General features: G+C 36.3%; 2 protein-coding genes across 3 annotated transcripts; both read right to left on the bottom strand.

The window, feature by feature from the left end:
* Positions 1 to 1,329: 1,329 nt before the first annotated feature.
* slc35a1 (solute carrier family 35 member A1) lies at positions 1,330 to 9,979 on the bottom strand. Its single transcript, XM_073855822.1, has 8 exons — positions 9,820 to 9,979; positions 9,209 to 9,384; positions 8,958 to 9,119; positions 5,424 to 5,576; positions 5,074 to 5,140; positions 4,825 to 5,001; positions 4,560 to 4,694; positions 1,330 to 2,179 (listed from the first exon to the last, which is right to left on the bottom strand). The coding sequence occupies exons 1-8, from the start codon at positions 9,827 to 9,829 to the stop codon at positions 2,052 to 2,054; spliced, it is 1,008 nt and encodes a 335-aa protein (XP_073711923.1). The 5' UTR covers positions 9,830 to 9,979; the 3' UTR covers positions 1,330 to 2,051.
* Positions 9,980 to 10,001: 22 nt separating this feature from the next.
* LOC129429715 (uncharacterized) lies at positions 10,002 to 13,172 on the bottom strand. Of its 2 annotated transcripts, XM_073855823.1 has the most exons (4): positions 12,850 to 13,172; positions 12,512 to 12,616; positions 12,106 to 12,200; positions 10,002 to 11,889 (listed from the first exon to the last, which is right to left on the bottom strand). In XM_073855823.1, the coding sequence occupies exons 3-4, from the start codon at positions 12,176 to 12,178 to the stop codon at positions 11,348 to 11,350; spliced, it is 615 nt and encodes a 204-aa protein (XP_073711924.1). In that variant the 5' UTR covers positions 12,179 to 12,200; positions 12,512 to 12,616; positions 12,850 to 13,172; the 3' UTR covers positions 10,002 to 11,347. The 2 variants fall into 2 exon arrangements, with proteins under 2 accessions (XP_073711924.1, XP_055042544.2); XM_055186569.2 differs by lacking the exon at positions 12,512 to 12,616 and having other exon boundaries at positions 12,850 to 13,167.
* Between the last annotated feature and the right edge of the window lie 190 nt (positions 13,173 to 13,362).

The raw sequence follows: 13,362 nt of genomic DNA, 5'->3' as shown, positions 1-13,362 counted from the left end.
ATATATACATTTACCAGGTTATTACATATGCCATGTTTCCATCACCATGATTGCATCAAAAATTAGTGATGAAAAGCCAAATTTCAATTAAAAATCCCTTAATTTGCAAAAACGTTTTTACGCTCGTTTGAGGAGTTTTTTTATTTATGCGAAAAAGAGTAAATGAATAATGGGAGATGGAAACGCATTTACCAAATTAATTCTGATGTAGCGTGACTCACGTGACTGATCGTCCAGCCGTTTTCGCTGTCGTATATGGGGCTCAACGTCATCGTAATGCCCTTGCTGCTAGTGCCTTCATAAAAATATGCTGCATTCCTTCTTCCGTGCACAGCATTTATGTAAGGAATAATTGACGACGGGCCATTGAATTATTTGAAAATAATGCACACCCAAGGTGGTAATGCGGCACAACACAGCTAAGGGGATCGCACACCGGCCGTGCAGCTCAGCGCGCGTCGAGTTGCATCTAGGACAACTCGGAGGTATTGTAAACCGGAAGTGCACATTAAATAGCGCAATAGCATCTACTTCAAAATGCAAAATATACGTTAGCAGCCAATGTTAATCGTTAATGATTTGGAACAAATATGATGTTATTTAATGTTAAACTATGTGTGTGGCGCGACACGGATTTGAGCAACTTCCTGAGTCACAGCTGGGCGGCGCCAGTGTGCGTATACTCATAGAAAACAATGTGTTAGATTTTTTTTAGAACCGCGCCGCCGGTGTGCAATCCCCTTTACACTGCAGGTGTGCATTATTTTCAATTATACCATGGGTCTGTTGAATGCTTTATTCTGATTGGTTGAGAAATGTTGCACAAGTGTTGATTATTTTGCTGTAAAACACACACCTAACCTCAAATCAAATGTCCCAAAACAACCACCATAGCAATGTCTGCGGTAACCGTGGGGAAAGAATGATTGACCCCAGTCCTTTGAATTATTCGAAAATAATTTGCACCCCACGCTTTTTTTACTATTTTGGGTGTGCATTATTTTTGAATAATTACTCCTTACATAATTTAAAGGACCAAAGTCAATTATTCCTCTTATACCACGGTTACCACAGACATTTCTCTCATGGTTGTTTTGAGACATTTGACAGGTCAGGTGTGCCCTTCACAGAAAAATAATCAAGAGGTGTAAAAACTTTATCAACCAATCAGAATAAAGGATTCAACAGACCTGTGGTATAAATTAATTTATTTTACAAATGCCTATTATCCAAAGTGACTTACAAATGAGAGCGCATTTAACATTTGTGTAGCCTTATTTTAATGGTTAATGTAAATTTAAGGTCAAGAATGATGTCACACAGTCTGTGTGTAGTTCGAGCAGCTTTTATTACATGCGTGTCCTGTGACATCATCATCAGAAGTTATGGGAATCATTTCCTCCCTATTAAAACTTCTGTTTATTTTGTAGTTGTGTATTCAGTTACATGTTGTTTGCATTCATTATTTTCCTCGCAATTCACAACCACGTTCCAACATGAAGTCCAAATTAATGCTTTACGCACATTTAATATCATAATTGGATTGAGACTCATGTGTTCATCCCTTAGTTACAAATCACCAAATTAAATAAAACCTTTGATTCCTTCAGAGATTGTCCTAAACAAAGATGTGTACCCTTACCAGAGAGCTTTACATTGTATTGATCATTTATATGGCAGTGTAATGAATGTGTTTGCTGACAGGGTTTATACGATCCAGACGCATGTGGGTCACCTTATAGAAATGTTTTTTTTTAAAAATATTCATAAACCAGGCTTTCACAAACACACATGTACAATTGTGGCATAAATGTCAGTCTGTTCATTCAAACATATAAATGAAATTATAAACCGAACTGATAAAAAACACACCTCCCAGTCCATTTCCACAGCACCCACCCTTCCTTCAAAAGATCATCTCAAGTCTTTTACTTCATTCTGATGTTGATGTTGAGTTTTCTAGCGATCTGATGGTCGTCAGTGATCATCTGCTGTAAACAGATCTATCAGAGCGTCTTCAGTGATGTTCACAGTTTTTCATTAAAGTCTCGTCAGACAGATGTGAGTTTCTGTGTTTCCTCTTTGTGTGTGCTTGTTATTTTACTGGTGTCTTGTTTTGGCAGTCCATACATGTAAATAGAGATACACACCAGCGTGGTTCCTGTCACAAACGTCATCGCTGCGGAGAACAAACATACATCAAGCAAAACAAATTTAATATATCTATACAACTACAGTCATACAATAATCACAAGAAACTCTTCTGCATTGCATTGAAATATAATACTCTGTATAATGCATTTATTACATTTCAAATATTTGACTGCTTCTACATCATGTATGTATATATATGTATATGTAAATTATATATAATATATTCTTTGGGCACCATGCTACCATTAGATTTGTTGTTTTTCCAATGTTATAGTAATCATATATAATTATTTCTCAGTCTCTTTAATAGAATACATCCAGAAAATACAGGAAATGTGTATGTAGTATTAAAAACTGTATAAAAGTATATGCTGAAGTGTCAAGTATTTAGGGTAAACACCCCTTCCACTTGAGCAATAGCAGGAAACTGCAGGATTTCTTAAATCGAAATAAAATTAAATCCTTATTTCTAATTCTAATGACTTCAGTCTCCTCAAAAAAGCTCAAGATGTGTTTCGTGCCTAGACAGGTCACTATTGACTGATACCTGAAGACGACATTTAGTTGTGAAAATTGTTTTGTTTTTAATTTTATGAACATATTTCCTGTATTTTCTGTTTGTATCTTAAAAAAAAGAGTGAAAAATAAATATTGATGGCCATTAAAACTTTGCTAAAACAACAAAGCTGCAGGTTGTGGCCTAAGACTTTTGCATAGTACTGTATGTAAATATAAAGTGATAGCTCACCCAAAAAGAAAAATTCTGTCATCATTTACTCATCCTCATGTTGTTGTAAACCTGTATGAATTTTTCTTTTTTTGATAAACACAAAAGAAGATATTTTGATAAATGATGGTAAACACACAGCTGATTGTAACCATTGACTTCCATAGTAGGAAAACAAATACGATGAAATTCAATGGGTACCGTCAAACAGTGTTGGGGAAAGTTACTTTTAAAAGTAATATTTTACAATATTAAGTTACTCCCCCAAAAAGTAACTAATCGCGTTACTTTTCATGGAAATTAATACTTTTACTTTTTTATGTTACTTTGCGTTACTTTTTCTTACTTGTCTGAGGCTTGATCTCTTTTTTGTTTTTTTATGACTAAGAAGTTCTGCATTCAGAAATTGCATATTTCCATCGCAAAAATGTCAAGCTCTGGCCTGCCATCTCGGTTTCTGACTTAAACTGTTCCCGCTCAGGCATGCACACATTGAGTGCAAGATTTGACATGAGTACATTTTGTTTAATTGAGTACATTATTATTTTTTTAAATCAAATTAAACTAAAATGTAACTCACATTACTTTTTTATAAAAGTAACTCAGATATTAATGTGTACATTTATAAAGTAATGCGCACTTTACTCGTTTCTTCGGAAAAATGTAATATTATTACGTAATGCACGTTACTTGTAATGTGTTACCAGCAACACTGCCGTCAACTGTGTGCTTACCATCATTTACCAAAATTTATACTACGGGTCCGTTGAATGCTTGAATCTGATTGGCTGATGAACGTTCTGAGGTGTGCAATTATTTTCTGGGAAACGCACGCCGAACGTAGTGCCAGGCAGCTCTCTTGACTGCATTACAGTTCCATATCACTTCACATAGTTAACTGTAATAACGGACTAACAAAAACAACATGACAGAGGATTTTCCGAGGCAGTAACAGCGCTGTTTAGAGATGCACAGAGTTGCCTCGTTCACACAGCTATCTCTCTCTAGCTTGCTCGCCCTCTCTCTCTCTCTCTCTCGCTTTAATAACTTAATTAATAACTGCATTAGAATGCTATCAACGGCTCAAGCCTCCATTGCCAGCTTTAAAATGACGTTTTGAAACAAGCAAAAGAGCCGTTGGATGAGACGCGGAAGAAATAGTACTACTCACAATAGCGATTTAAGTACAAAAACCAGACGAATCCCTTTAAATATATCATGTGATCCATGTCTTGAGGTGTCGTAAACGTAGTATAAGCGGAATAATTGACTCCGGGCTGTTGAATTATTGAAAAATAATGCACACCCTAGGGGTAATGTCCACGACGCGATTACCACCTCGGGTGTGCATTATTTTTCTAATAATTTAATTCCGCTTATACTACGGTTACCACACCTCAAGACATCTTCTTCATCATTCATCACAATACTTCAATAACTTTTGTTTTCCGTCTATGGATGTCAATGGTTACAATCAGCTGTGTGCTCACCATCATTTATCAAAATATCTTCTTTTGTGTTCATCAGAAAAAAGAAATTCATACAGGTTCAGAACAACATGAGGATGAGAAAATAATGACAGAATGTTTATTTTTGGGTGAACTATCCCTTCAAGGTTCATTGCTACTGAGAATAACTCCTCTCATACTGAGTTTAGTGAAGAAGATGAAGAACTCACTGATCTGCAGACCGAAGAGAATCACAGACGCTATGGTGGACAGAATGATAGCAGCTGCTGCAGAAAAGCCCTTCATGATGTTATCCGTGTATTTCACCACCACAGATGTGTACATTCCTCCAACACTCGCCAAAACTGCAATCACAAAACAACACAAACCTGTTTGACCACCAACGTCACATTCACAAAATCACACCTGAATGCACACAAATTAATTGTTGAATTCATGTCCTGTAAAAGTAGAAACACTGATATCATTACTCACAGACCACCATGCAGACCCAGGGCGTGTATCCGTAAAAGAATCCTTTCTCCATTATTTCAGCCCCGTCTGTCACGATGACACCAATGAACGTCACAACTATCCCCGACAGGTACATCTGAATGTTTCGGACCCACAGAGACGTATCTGCACTCTTTAGCACCTTCTCAAAGTACACACCTGATCCAAACAGAGTCTCTCATCAGAATCAACACCACCATTATCTGTGCACATATTGATGCGAGATCATACCTGCGAACCCCGAACAGACCACTGCCACAGCGATCGCCACAAAACCCAGGAGTGGATTCTGCTCCACCTGTTTCACAACAACATTAAGATTCACAGACGCAGAAACTTTCTCCAAATGTTAATGCATTGAGCTTGATATTATCAACACAAAACAGACCGCCTATAAATGTTTTTTTTTATCAGGCATTATATCCTAATGTACGGTACAGATTAATCTTTCAGTCATGTTATGAATCTGCTTAATCACAGAAGATTTCAAACTGTCTGAAAACAGAAAGATGGATGTATGCTAATCAACAAGTTAATGTTGTAAACCTCAGGTGCATGTAAACTGGATCGGATGGTTGTACCTGAACTTTAGTGGACTCAGGTGGAGTCCACTGGACCAGCGTGACGCCACCGCAGAGCAAAAAGACAGAAAACCACTGCATACGACTCAAAGAGCGATTCAACATGAGGACGGTACACAGAGCCGTACACGGGATCTTCAGCTGATACGTCACCTGAAACAAAACAACTTCACTTTATTTATGTGGCACATTTAAAACAGCCACCAGACTTAACAAAGTCACTAAAAGACAAACGTTGTGTGTGTTTTTTTTCTTCAAAATTTACATATACAGGACAAACAACAAGGATCCAAAGTTTAAAGTACAATACACCATTAAATTACATACATTGTAAAAGGGGGAAAAATTAAGCAAATAAAACAATAACAAACAAATAAAATTGGAGAGCTAGGGCTTTTGATCTAGGACATTTTCTTTAATTATGGAGAAAAGTTTAGTGGCATCTTAAAGATAAAGGGTCAGTTTCCCGGACAGGATTTAGATTAATCCAGGACTAGACTTTAGTTATATTAGGACATTTAAGTAGTTTTTACAAACAAACCTTACAAAAGACAATACTGCTGTTCATCACAAGACAAAACAATGACACTAAAATATGTTAAGATATGTCAATGCAAGGTGTTTTAAAAGAAGGCAGCCGAAATATGCATTTCAGTCTGAGACTAGAATAAACCCTGTCTGGGATAATAAACCAAAGATGACAAATAAATTTTTAGAAGAGACTTAAAAATTGTCTAATCTCTAAAGGCTGTGGCCTGATCACAGAAAAACCTCAATCTCCTCTATGCCTCTATGATGGCTTTAATGCTTTTTAAAAGAAATCTGTCATGAGCATTTGGACCAATTGAAGGCGATCAAGATGAGTTTTGGAGATTCCACAATATAATATTTATTAGCCTTTTTATTAGTCGTGACTAATTGTTTGCAGAATAAAAGTTTTTGTTTACATAATATATGTGTGTGTACTGTGTATAATAATTATGTATAAATACACACACACACGCATGTATATAATTAAGAAATGCGTATAAAAACATGTTTATATTTAAATAATTTATATTATAGCAAGAAAAATGTTTTTTGTTCTTAAAATTATACATGTATGTGCGTGTATTTATATACACATAATTATTATACACAGTACACATACACATATTATGTAAACCAAAACTTTTATTCTGCAAACGAGAGGCAGAATTAAAAATAATGAATTGCAGTAATGTAGACGAGAGGTCATTAGAACATGAACCACCATTTCTAAAGTTTGGTCGGTTAAAAAAAAATCCTTGATTTTTAATAGAAAAAAACCTGCATCCAACCACAGTGGAAGTTCATTAAGGTTTAAAGACTCGTCTAATGCTGCGTTTACACCAACTGCGTTTCAGGCGTCAAAATCGCGTCTACCGCGCCTAGTTTGCCGCTTGAACAGTTTGAATGCACTCGCAAAAATCAAGCATTTGACGCGCGTCAGAGGCAAAATCCGCTTCTTGTGGGAGCGGCAAGTGCTGTTGTCTGTTTGCAGGATGGCTGATGTTGATTGTTGTATTTGGTAGCCTTACTATAGGGGGAAAATAAATGGCGCGGGTCGATAAACGTCACGTGACTCAAAAGTGAAATGTGTATCCAGGTTGCCCAATGTCCTCACTGACACTCTTCCAAGCGAGGTCCTTTTTATTCCTGCTCCTCTATAGAATAAGAACTTGTGTCGTATCCTGGTGACTGCTTACGGACAATATCAAGCGTTCCTTCAGGTTTAATGAGTGACTCCGTGCGGGGCTGCTGCCACAGCAGCAAGCAGGCTTCTGATTGGTTAACGCGGCGCGAAATTCCGCCAAAGTTCAAATTTTTCAACTCGGGCGTCAGCCGGCAATTCGCAGCAAACTCAAAATGCACAAAAAGCACCGTTCGCGCAAACTAAATGCACGAATGAAGCGGAATCGCATCTTCCGCGCCAAACGCCTCATCCGCACCGCCAGACCTCCAGACGCATGTGAACGCGTCTTCACATTGACTTAACATTGAAATCACTCGCGCTTCACGCCTCTACCGCGGCTGGTGTAAACGCAGCATAAGAGAACACCCAAAATGTGTACCCGCCAGTGGCGCCCGGTGACTTCTTTTTTCGAGGGCACATGATGCGAAGTTCGTCACAACATGTATGTAGTCCGTCGTGTGTGGTTCCTTTTTCAAAATGTGTGTTCTGCGCTTTGAGAGATCCTATGTGCATCACGTGTCTTGTCAAAATAAGTCCCTGCTGCAGACGCGTCTAAAGGGTTTATGATAAAAGAGACGCTCGCGTTTGCCAGATACTCGCATAATCTCATGCGTAATCAGAGTTTACTGTTAAGGGAGTGTCTTGCGTGTATTTTGTGAACGTGAGTGTCTCTTATATCATAAATGGTTTTGACGGGTGTGCAGCAGGCACTTATTTTGACAAAACACGCGATGCACATGGTTCACATAACGCAACAAATGCATATTTTGCAAAAACAAGCAACACACATGACACTCCGAACACATATTTTGAATTTGCGCCCCTCTGAAGAGCAGTCACGAGCCGCCACTGGTACCCGGAGAGTCTTAAGTCAAGGCCAGTAGCTTGTGCATTGACCTCGATTTTGTCTTTATTTAAAAGTAAAACATTTTGAGCTAGCCAGGATTAAACCTCGTCTAGGCACAATACATGAGATGTAATGGACAACACACAGACAGACATCCACATCTCATCTATTAATAAATCACACACTTAACTGTTAGGAAAATCATCAGATTAGATTTAACCCTGTCTGTAACATAACATACACATGAGTACAAAAATATAGGACAGGATTTGATATTATACACGAGTCTCTACACGACAGGAAGATGTGGACAACAGGTGGTGTTGAAATATTTAAAGAATTGAATCAAGAGATGTTTAGCGTTGGTTTAACATGTATCAATGACATGTTCACAATACACTACACTTGTTTTTTCTTTCACTGCTATACATGTTGAGAACATGTGATCATGGCTGCTGCTATATACAGCATCTTCGCTATGATTCATGATACTACACATCAGTACAACACCACACAAAACCTCTTAGAGGTCACATTTGATGCCATGTTGACTTTTAACTCTTTCCCTGCCACTGACAAGTTATCTTGTTGATTAAGAGAAAACATTTCACTGCCAATGACGCTTTCCTGACGAGTTTTTACAGTAATCTGTAATCCCGCTATTATCCACTAGATGGCTCTAGCTCTTACCCAATTTATAAAAAACTGAAGCAAAAACTAATTTAATTAATTTTAAACTCCATGTATGTTTTGAACATCGCTCTAAATCTGATCTCTAACAAAATTCCTATACAAAAATGCAATTATTTCAGCTTTTTGCTCAAAATGTGGTATTTTAAGAGGTTAAACAGAGCAAAGATCTGCACTTTTAATGGTAGTTGACAAAACCACATTCACAAACTTTTCCAGCACATGTTAGTTCATCATGAGAGCGCGTTTACTTTCATCTAGGTTTATTTGTGAGTTTTAATACCTGGTACACAGCAGCATCCAGGTTACTTAAGGCTACGAAGGCCATGTTGTTTTGGATGGCGTAAACCAACGACGGGACGCTGAGCTTCAGGAGCTCCCTTGGACTTCTGAAGATGTGTTGGACCAGAGAAGCTTTACACCTCGTGACATCACCCGTCTCCCTGTGTGAGACAGGATAACCGTGACACTAAACACAGATGACAAACATCTTCAGACAGCAAAGATCTGATCTGAGGACAGACGAGTCTCCCTCACCAGCATCACCAGACTGAGCAGGAGTTTGATGACCTCATTGATGCAGACTGCAGTGGTGGAGAAGTAAAGGACTGATGATGCGGTCCTGGTGTATCTGAGCGATACTGTGTATGTGGCAGCTACCAAAGTCATGACGGTTAGACAGTAGAGCTTGAACCACGTGCTTACAGGCTCTGGAAAAACACACACATACATAAAAAAAATACTCTCATTTACTCTCTTTATTTCTCTCTGTCTCAACAGGTGTTGTCTCTAAGAAATGTTAAAACTTTGTAAGCTGAAATTAACTTTGATAAAATGGTCTTAAATGAGAGTTCCCCCCAATTCATATCAGTCATATGAATTTATTTTATTACTGTTAGCGTGTCAGCACTTACACACACACGCCCGCGCGCGCACACACATGCTGTCAATCAATGACCAACACTTAACATACTGTGCTCTCACACTTATTTCAGTGATTTCATTTATTGTCATAAACATCTGATGAAGCACATGACACGTGTTGTTATTAGTAAATGTTTTGTACTGTTACTAGTCTAATGTCAGATCGTTAAAAAAAGAATATTACATTATTTCGTTATTATAAGATAGTAAAGATTACTTACCGTTCGCCATTAGTGTATGTTGGTTAAATAATGATATTTTAAATAAAAGTAATAATCGATTAGTTATCTCGATATGGTTACGACTGTCTGCATTTCTGTTTTACAAATGGAATGAAGATCCTGGAGTAACCAGGCACAGTATACACAACACACTTCCGGGTTTACACACACGCCACGCCATATTTCAAGGTTCAAAATAAAAGTCTCTTTATTATTCCTGCCAGTATTTTACAACTTATTAAAAAACAACTATACAAATAAACTATGTAAGACATTTGACAGGTTAGGTGTGTAGTTATCGAAAAATTATACATTTTAATTTTAACAGAATAAGTTTGACCTTTAAATACAAATGCATTTTTATTCCTTAAAAATCCACAACCTTGTGAGAATACAGGGCAACATTTGAAGAGTTTCGTTGCAAAACGAGATAAATCAATATTTTTTACATTTTTGTCAAAACATGTTTATAATTATGTTTTCATGTTATCATTTTGTTTTATGGTGCTACTTAGCTGTATTTTTTAAGTTATGAAGGTTTAAATCAAAACAAACCAACTGCAGTTGCATTGATATTAATTGGAATACACAACCAAAAAAATGAGATTTCTGAAAAAAAAACGGAGTTATCTCGTTTTGCAACGAAACTCTTCATTTGTAAATACGTCTATTTAAACCCATTAGTATGGCAAGCCATTTTGACTTCCACTCGTTAAGTTCTTGATATCAACAATTACATTTTTACTAGTTAAAATTTTAATTCTTGATATCAGGAATTACATTTATACTAGTAACAATGGCAATTGTTGATATCAACAATTAAATTTTCACTAGTAAAAATGTTGATCAGAAAAAATTATTGATATCAGAAAATGGATTTCTACTAGTAACAATTGCTATTTTGATATCAATAATTGAATTTCCACTAGTAAAAACTCAAATTGTTGATTTCAACAATTTAATTTTCACTAGTCAAAAGTCACCATAGGCCACCACTCAAATAAAATTTTTGATATCAAATATTATATTTCTGATATCTAAAATTAAAATGTCTGATATCAGAAATACAATTCTTACTAGTAAAAACCTTTATTTTTGATATCAATAATTATATTGTTACTAGTAAAAATGTGAATTATTGACATAAAGAGTTCAATTGTTACTAGTTAAAAAGTTAATTCTTGATATCAATAATTGTATTTGAATGGCAGCATATGGTGACATTTCACTAGTGATAATACAATTACAGATATCAAGAATTATCATTGTTACTAGTGGAAATGTAATTCTTGATATCAAGAATTCAATTGTTGATATCAAGAACTTAATTGTTGATCAAGAATTAACATTGTTACTAGTAGAAATGTAATTTCTGATATCAAGAATTAAAATTTTAACCAGTGAAAATTGAATTGTTGATAACAAGAACTCAATGAATAAAAGTTAAAACGGCTTGCCATACATTTGTTTGTTCCGCTTTTATCAAACAAACCTTTTAATACTTTTTTAAATACTTTGCTCTGTGTGTTCATTTTGTATGAACACTGAGGTGTCCTCTGAGGTGTTCTGCTCGTGAGAAACACTTCTTACACCGTTTACACTGGTAAGGTTTCTCACCGGTGTGTAAACGCATGTGTCTAGTCAACTGTCCGCTGCGGGTGAAACTCTTTTCACATTTACCACAGTGAAAGCGCTTCTGTCCCGCATGTATGAGCGCGTGACCCTTCAGTTCACTTGTGCTTTTGAAACTCTTTCCACACTGAACACATTTATGAGGTTTTTCTCCTGTGTGAACTCTCCTGTGAACTTCAAGTCTCCCTGGTCGTAAGAAGCTCTTTCCACATTGATGGCACTCGTGTGGCTTTTCTCCGGTGTGTTTGTGCGAATGTTCCTGCAGGTTGTCTGCGGTTCTGAAGGACTTTGAACACTGGGAACACTGGAAGGGTTTATGTCCGCTGTGGATGCTCGTGTGTCTTGTTAACTGGGCTTTCAGGGTGAAACTCTTTCCACATTCTGAGCAGTAATGAGATTTCTTCCCTCTGATCTTCTGTTCCTGAATCATCACGAGCGCTTGTAAAAGTACAATATGAAAAATCTTCAATGCACAAAACTACTATTAGTTTAAAATGTAATAATACAATTAAATTGGGATATCACTGGCTACGGCCCTGTGCGTCTGATCTCACTTATAGTGATACAGAATATAACTATAAGCTGAGCAACAAACAAACTGTTGATATGTTTGAAATGTTTAATATTGAACTGATAATGTCTGATAATATTTACCCTTATCTTTACTTCTCACTTCAAACGGCTCCAGAGAATTGCCATCCTTATATTCCTCCTTTGGTTGTGTCATGATCAGTCATCAGTCTGTTTCACTGGAAATACAACCAGATTCAGAATCATTCATTTCTCTAAACACTTCTATAGAGCAGAATTCATTCATTTCTGAATGAGACATTACATTTAGTTGTAATTCTTTTATTTATAAAGCACATTTAAAATAGTCCCAAAGTACTGTACAGTATAAAACAATTATAAAACACAACAATATCAGAGAAAAAAAATCAAAGATAAAAAAAATTAAAAAAATAACACATTTTTTAAAAACGATCTCCAAAGCTACAATTTAAATGCCAAAGGCTAGAGAAAATAGATGAGTTTTTAATAGAGATTTACATTTCTTTACCAAAAGACAGCTTTATGATTTTAGAGCAACATTAGAGCGCCATCATCAGGATGAATCACGTAATGACACTACACGTCTGCAAAAAGTAACTAGCACCAACCATCACTGTCTAACACAAAGCAGATAACACACAGACATCTGACATACTGTGAATATATATATATTTAAAACACATTTAAAAGTTTACACAGGACAGATTTTTGTATCATACTGCTCACTATACAAAGAAAACAGATAAAGCCTTCAGGTAAATATCACAGGCCATTGATTCATGTATATGAAAAAAAACATTATAGAGTTTTCTTTGAACTGTCTGTCATGTTTACATCATCACTTACACCGTCACGTGACGCGCGTCAGAGTTTGTTTGAGAGAATAAAAAGTTTGTAAGTCAGACACTTCACCAATCTCGTAACTTAGTCCAATCGACCACAAACGTCAGCAGTGCCAGAGATCGCGTTTGCGTTTAGGGTTGTGAAACGTTTCTGTAAAGATTATTTAGCTCTAATAAAGGAAAGCGTAAAAATATGATGAAATGTTAATGAAGTCAGAAAAATATAAAAAGCTGATAAATATACAAACTACTATAAGCCCATTTATGAGTTTACTTTTTCTTCTTGTTAATTTTATGGCAGATTGCATCCATGACTTATCATGGCATAGCGCCACCTACTGTATCGGAGTATGTAGCATTGAAATTAATCTACTTTATATTTAATAATAGAAAAACTTCCTAAATCTTATAATACATCCACTGGTATTAAAGGGATAGTTCACCCAAAAATGAAAATTCTGTCATCGTGTTGCTACAAACCTGTACAAATTTCTTTGTTCTGATGAATTTGAAAATA

The sequence above is a fragment of the Misgurnus anguillicaudatus genome, chromosome 18 (assembly GCF_027580225.2).
Source record: "Misgurnus anguillicaudatus chromosome 18, ASM2758022v2, whole genome shotgun sequence".
Classification (NCBI taxonomy): Eukaryota; Metazoa; Chordata; class Actinopteri; order Cypriniformes; family Cobitidae; genus Misgurnus; species Misgurnus anguillicaudatus.
The sequence above is the reverse complement of the archived record's forward strand: the minus strand, read 5'-3'. Positions and strand labels throughout refer to the sequence as shown.

Coding starts and splice junctions, on each gene's coding strand:
- slc35a1 (XM_073855822.1), bottom strand. Junction 5,577..8,957: donor TGGATGCTGCTGTGTACCAG/GTATTAAAACTC, acceptor GTTTTGTTTCAG/GTGACGTATCAGCTGAAGAT. Junction 5,141..5,423: donor CTGAGTCCACTAAAGTTCAG/GTACAACCATCC, acceptor GTTGTGAAACAG/GTGGAGCAGAATCCACTCCT.
- LOC129429715 (XM_073855823.1), bottom strand. CDS start 12,178: ATGACACAACCAAAGGAGGAATATAAGGATGGCAATTCTCTGGAGCCG. Junction 11,890..12,105: donor AGTGAGAAGTAAAGATAAGG/GTAAATATTATC, acceptor TACTTTTACAAG/CGCTCGTGATGATTCAGGAA.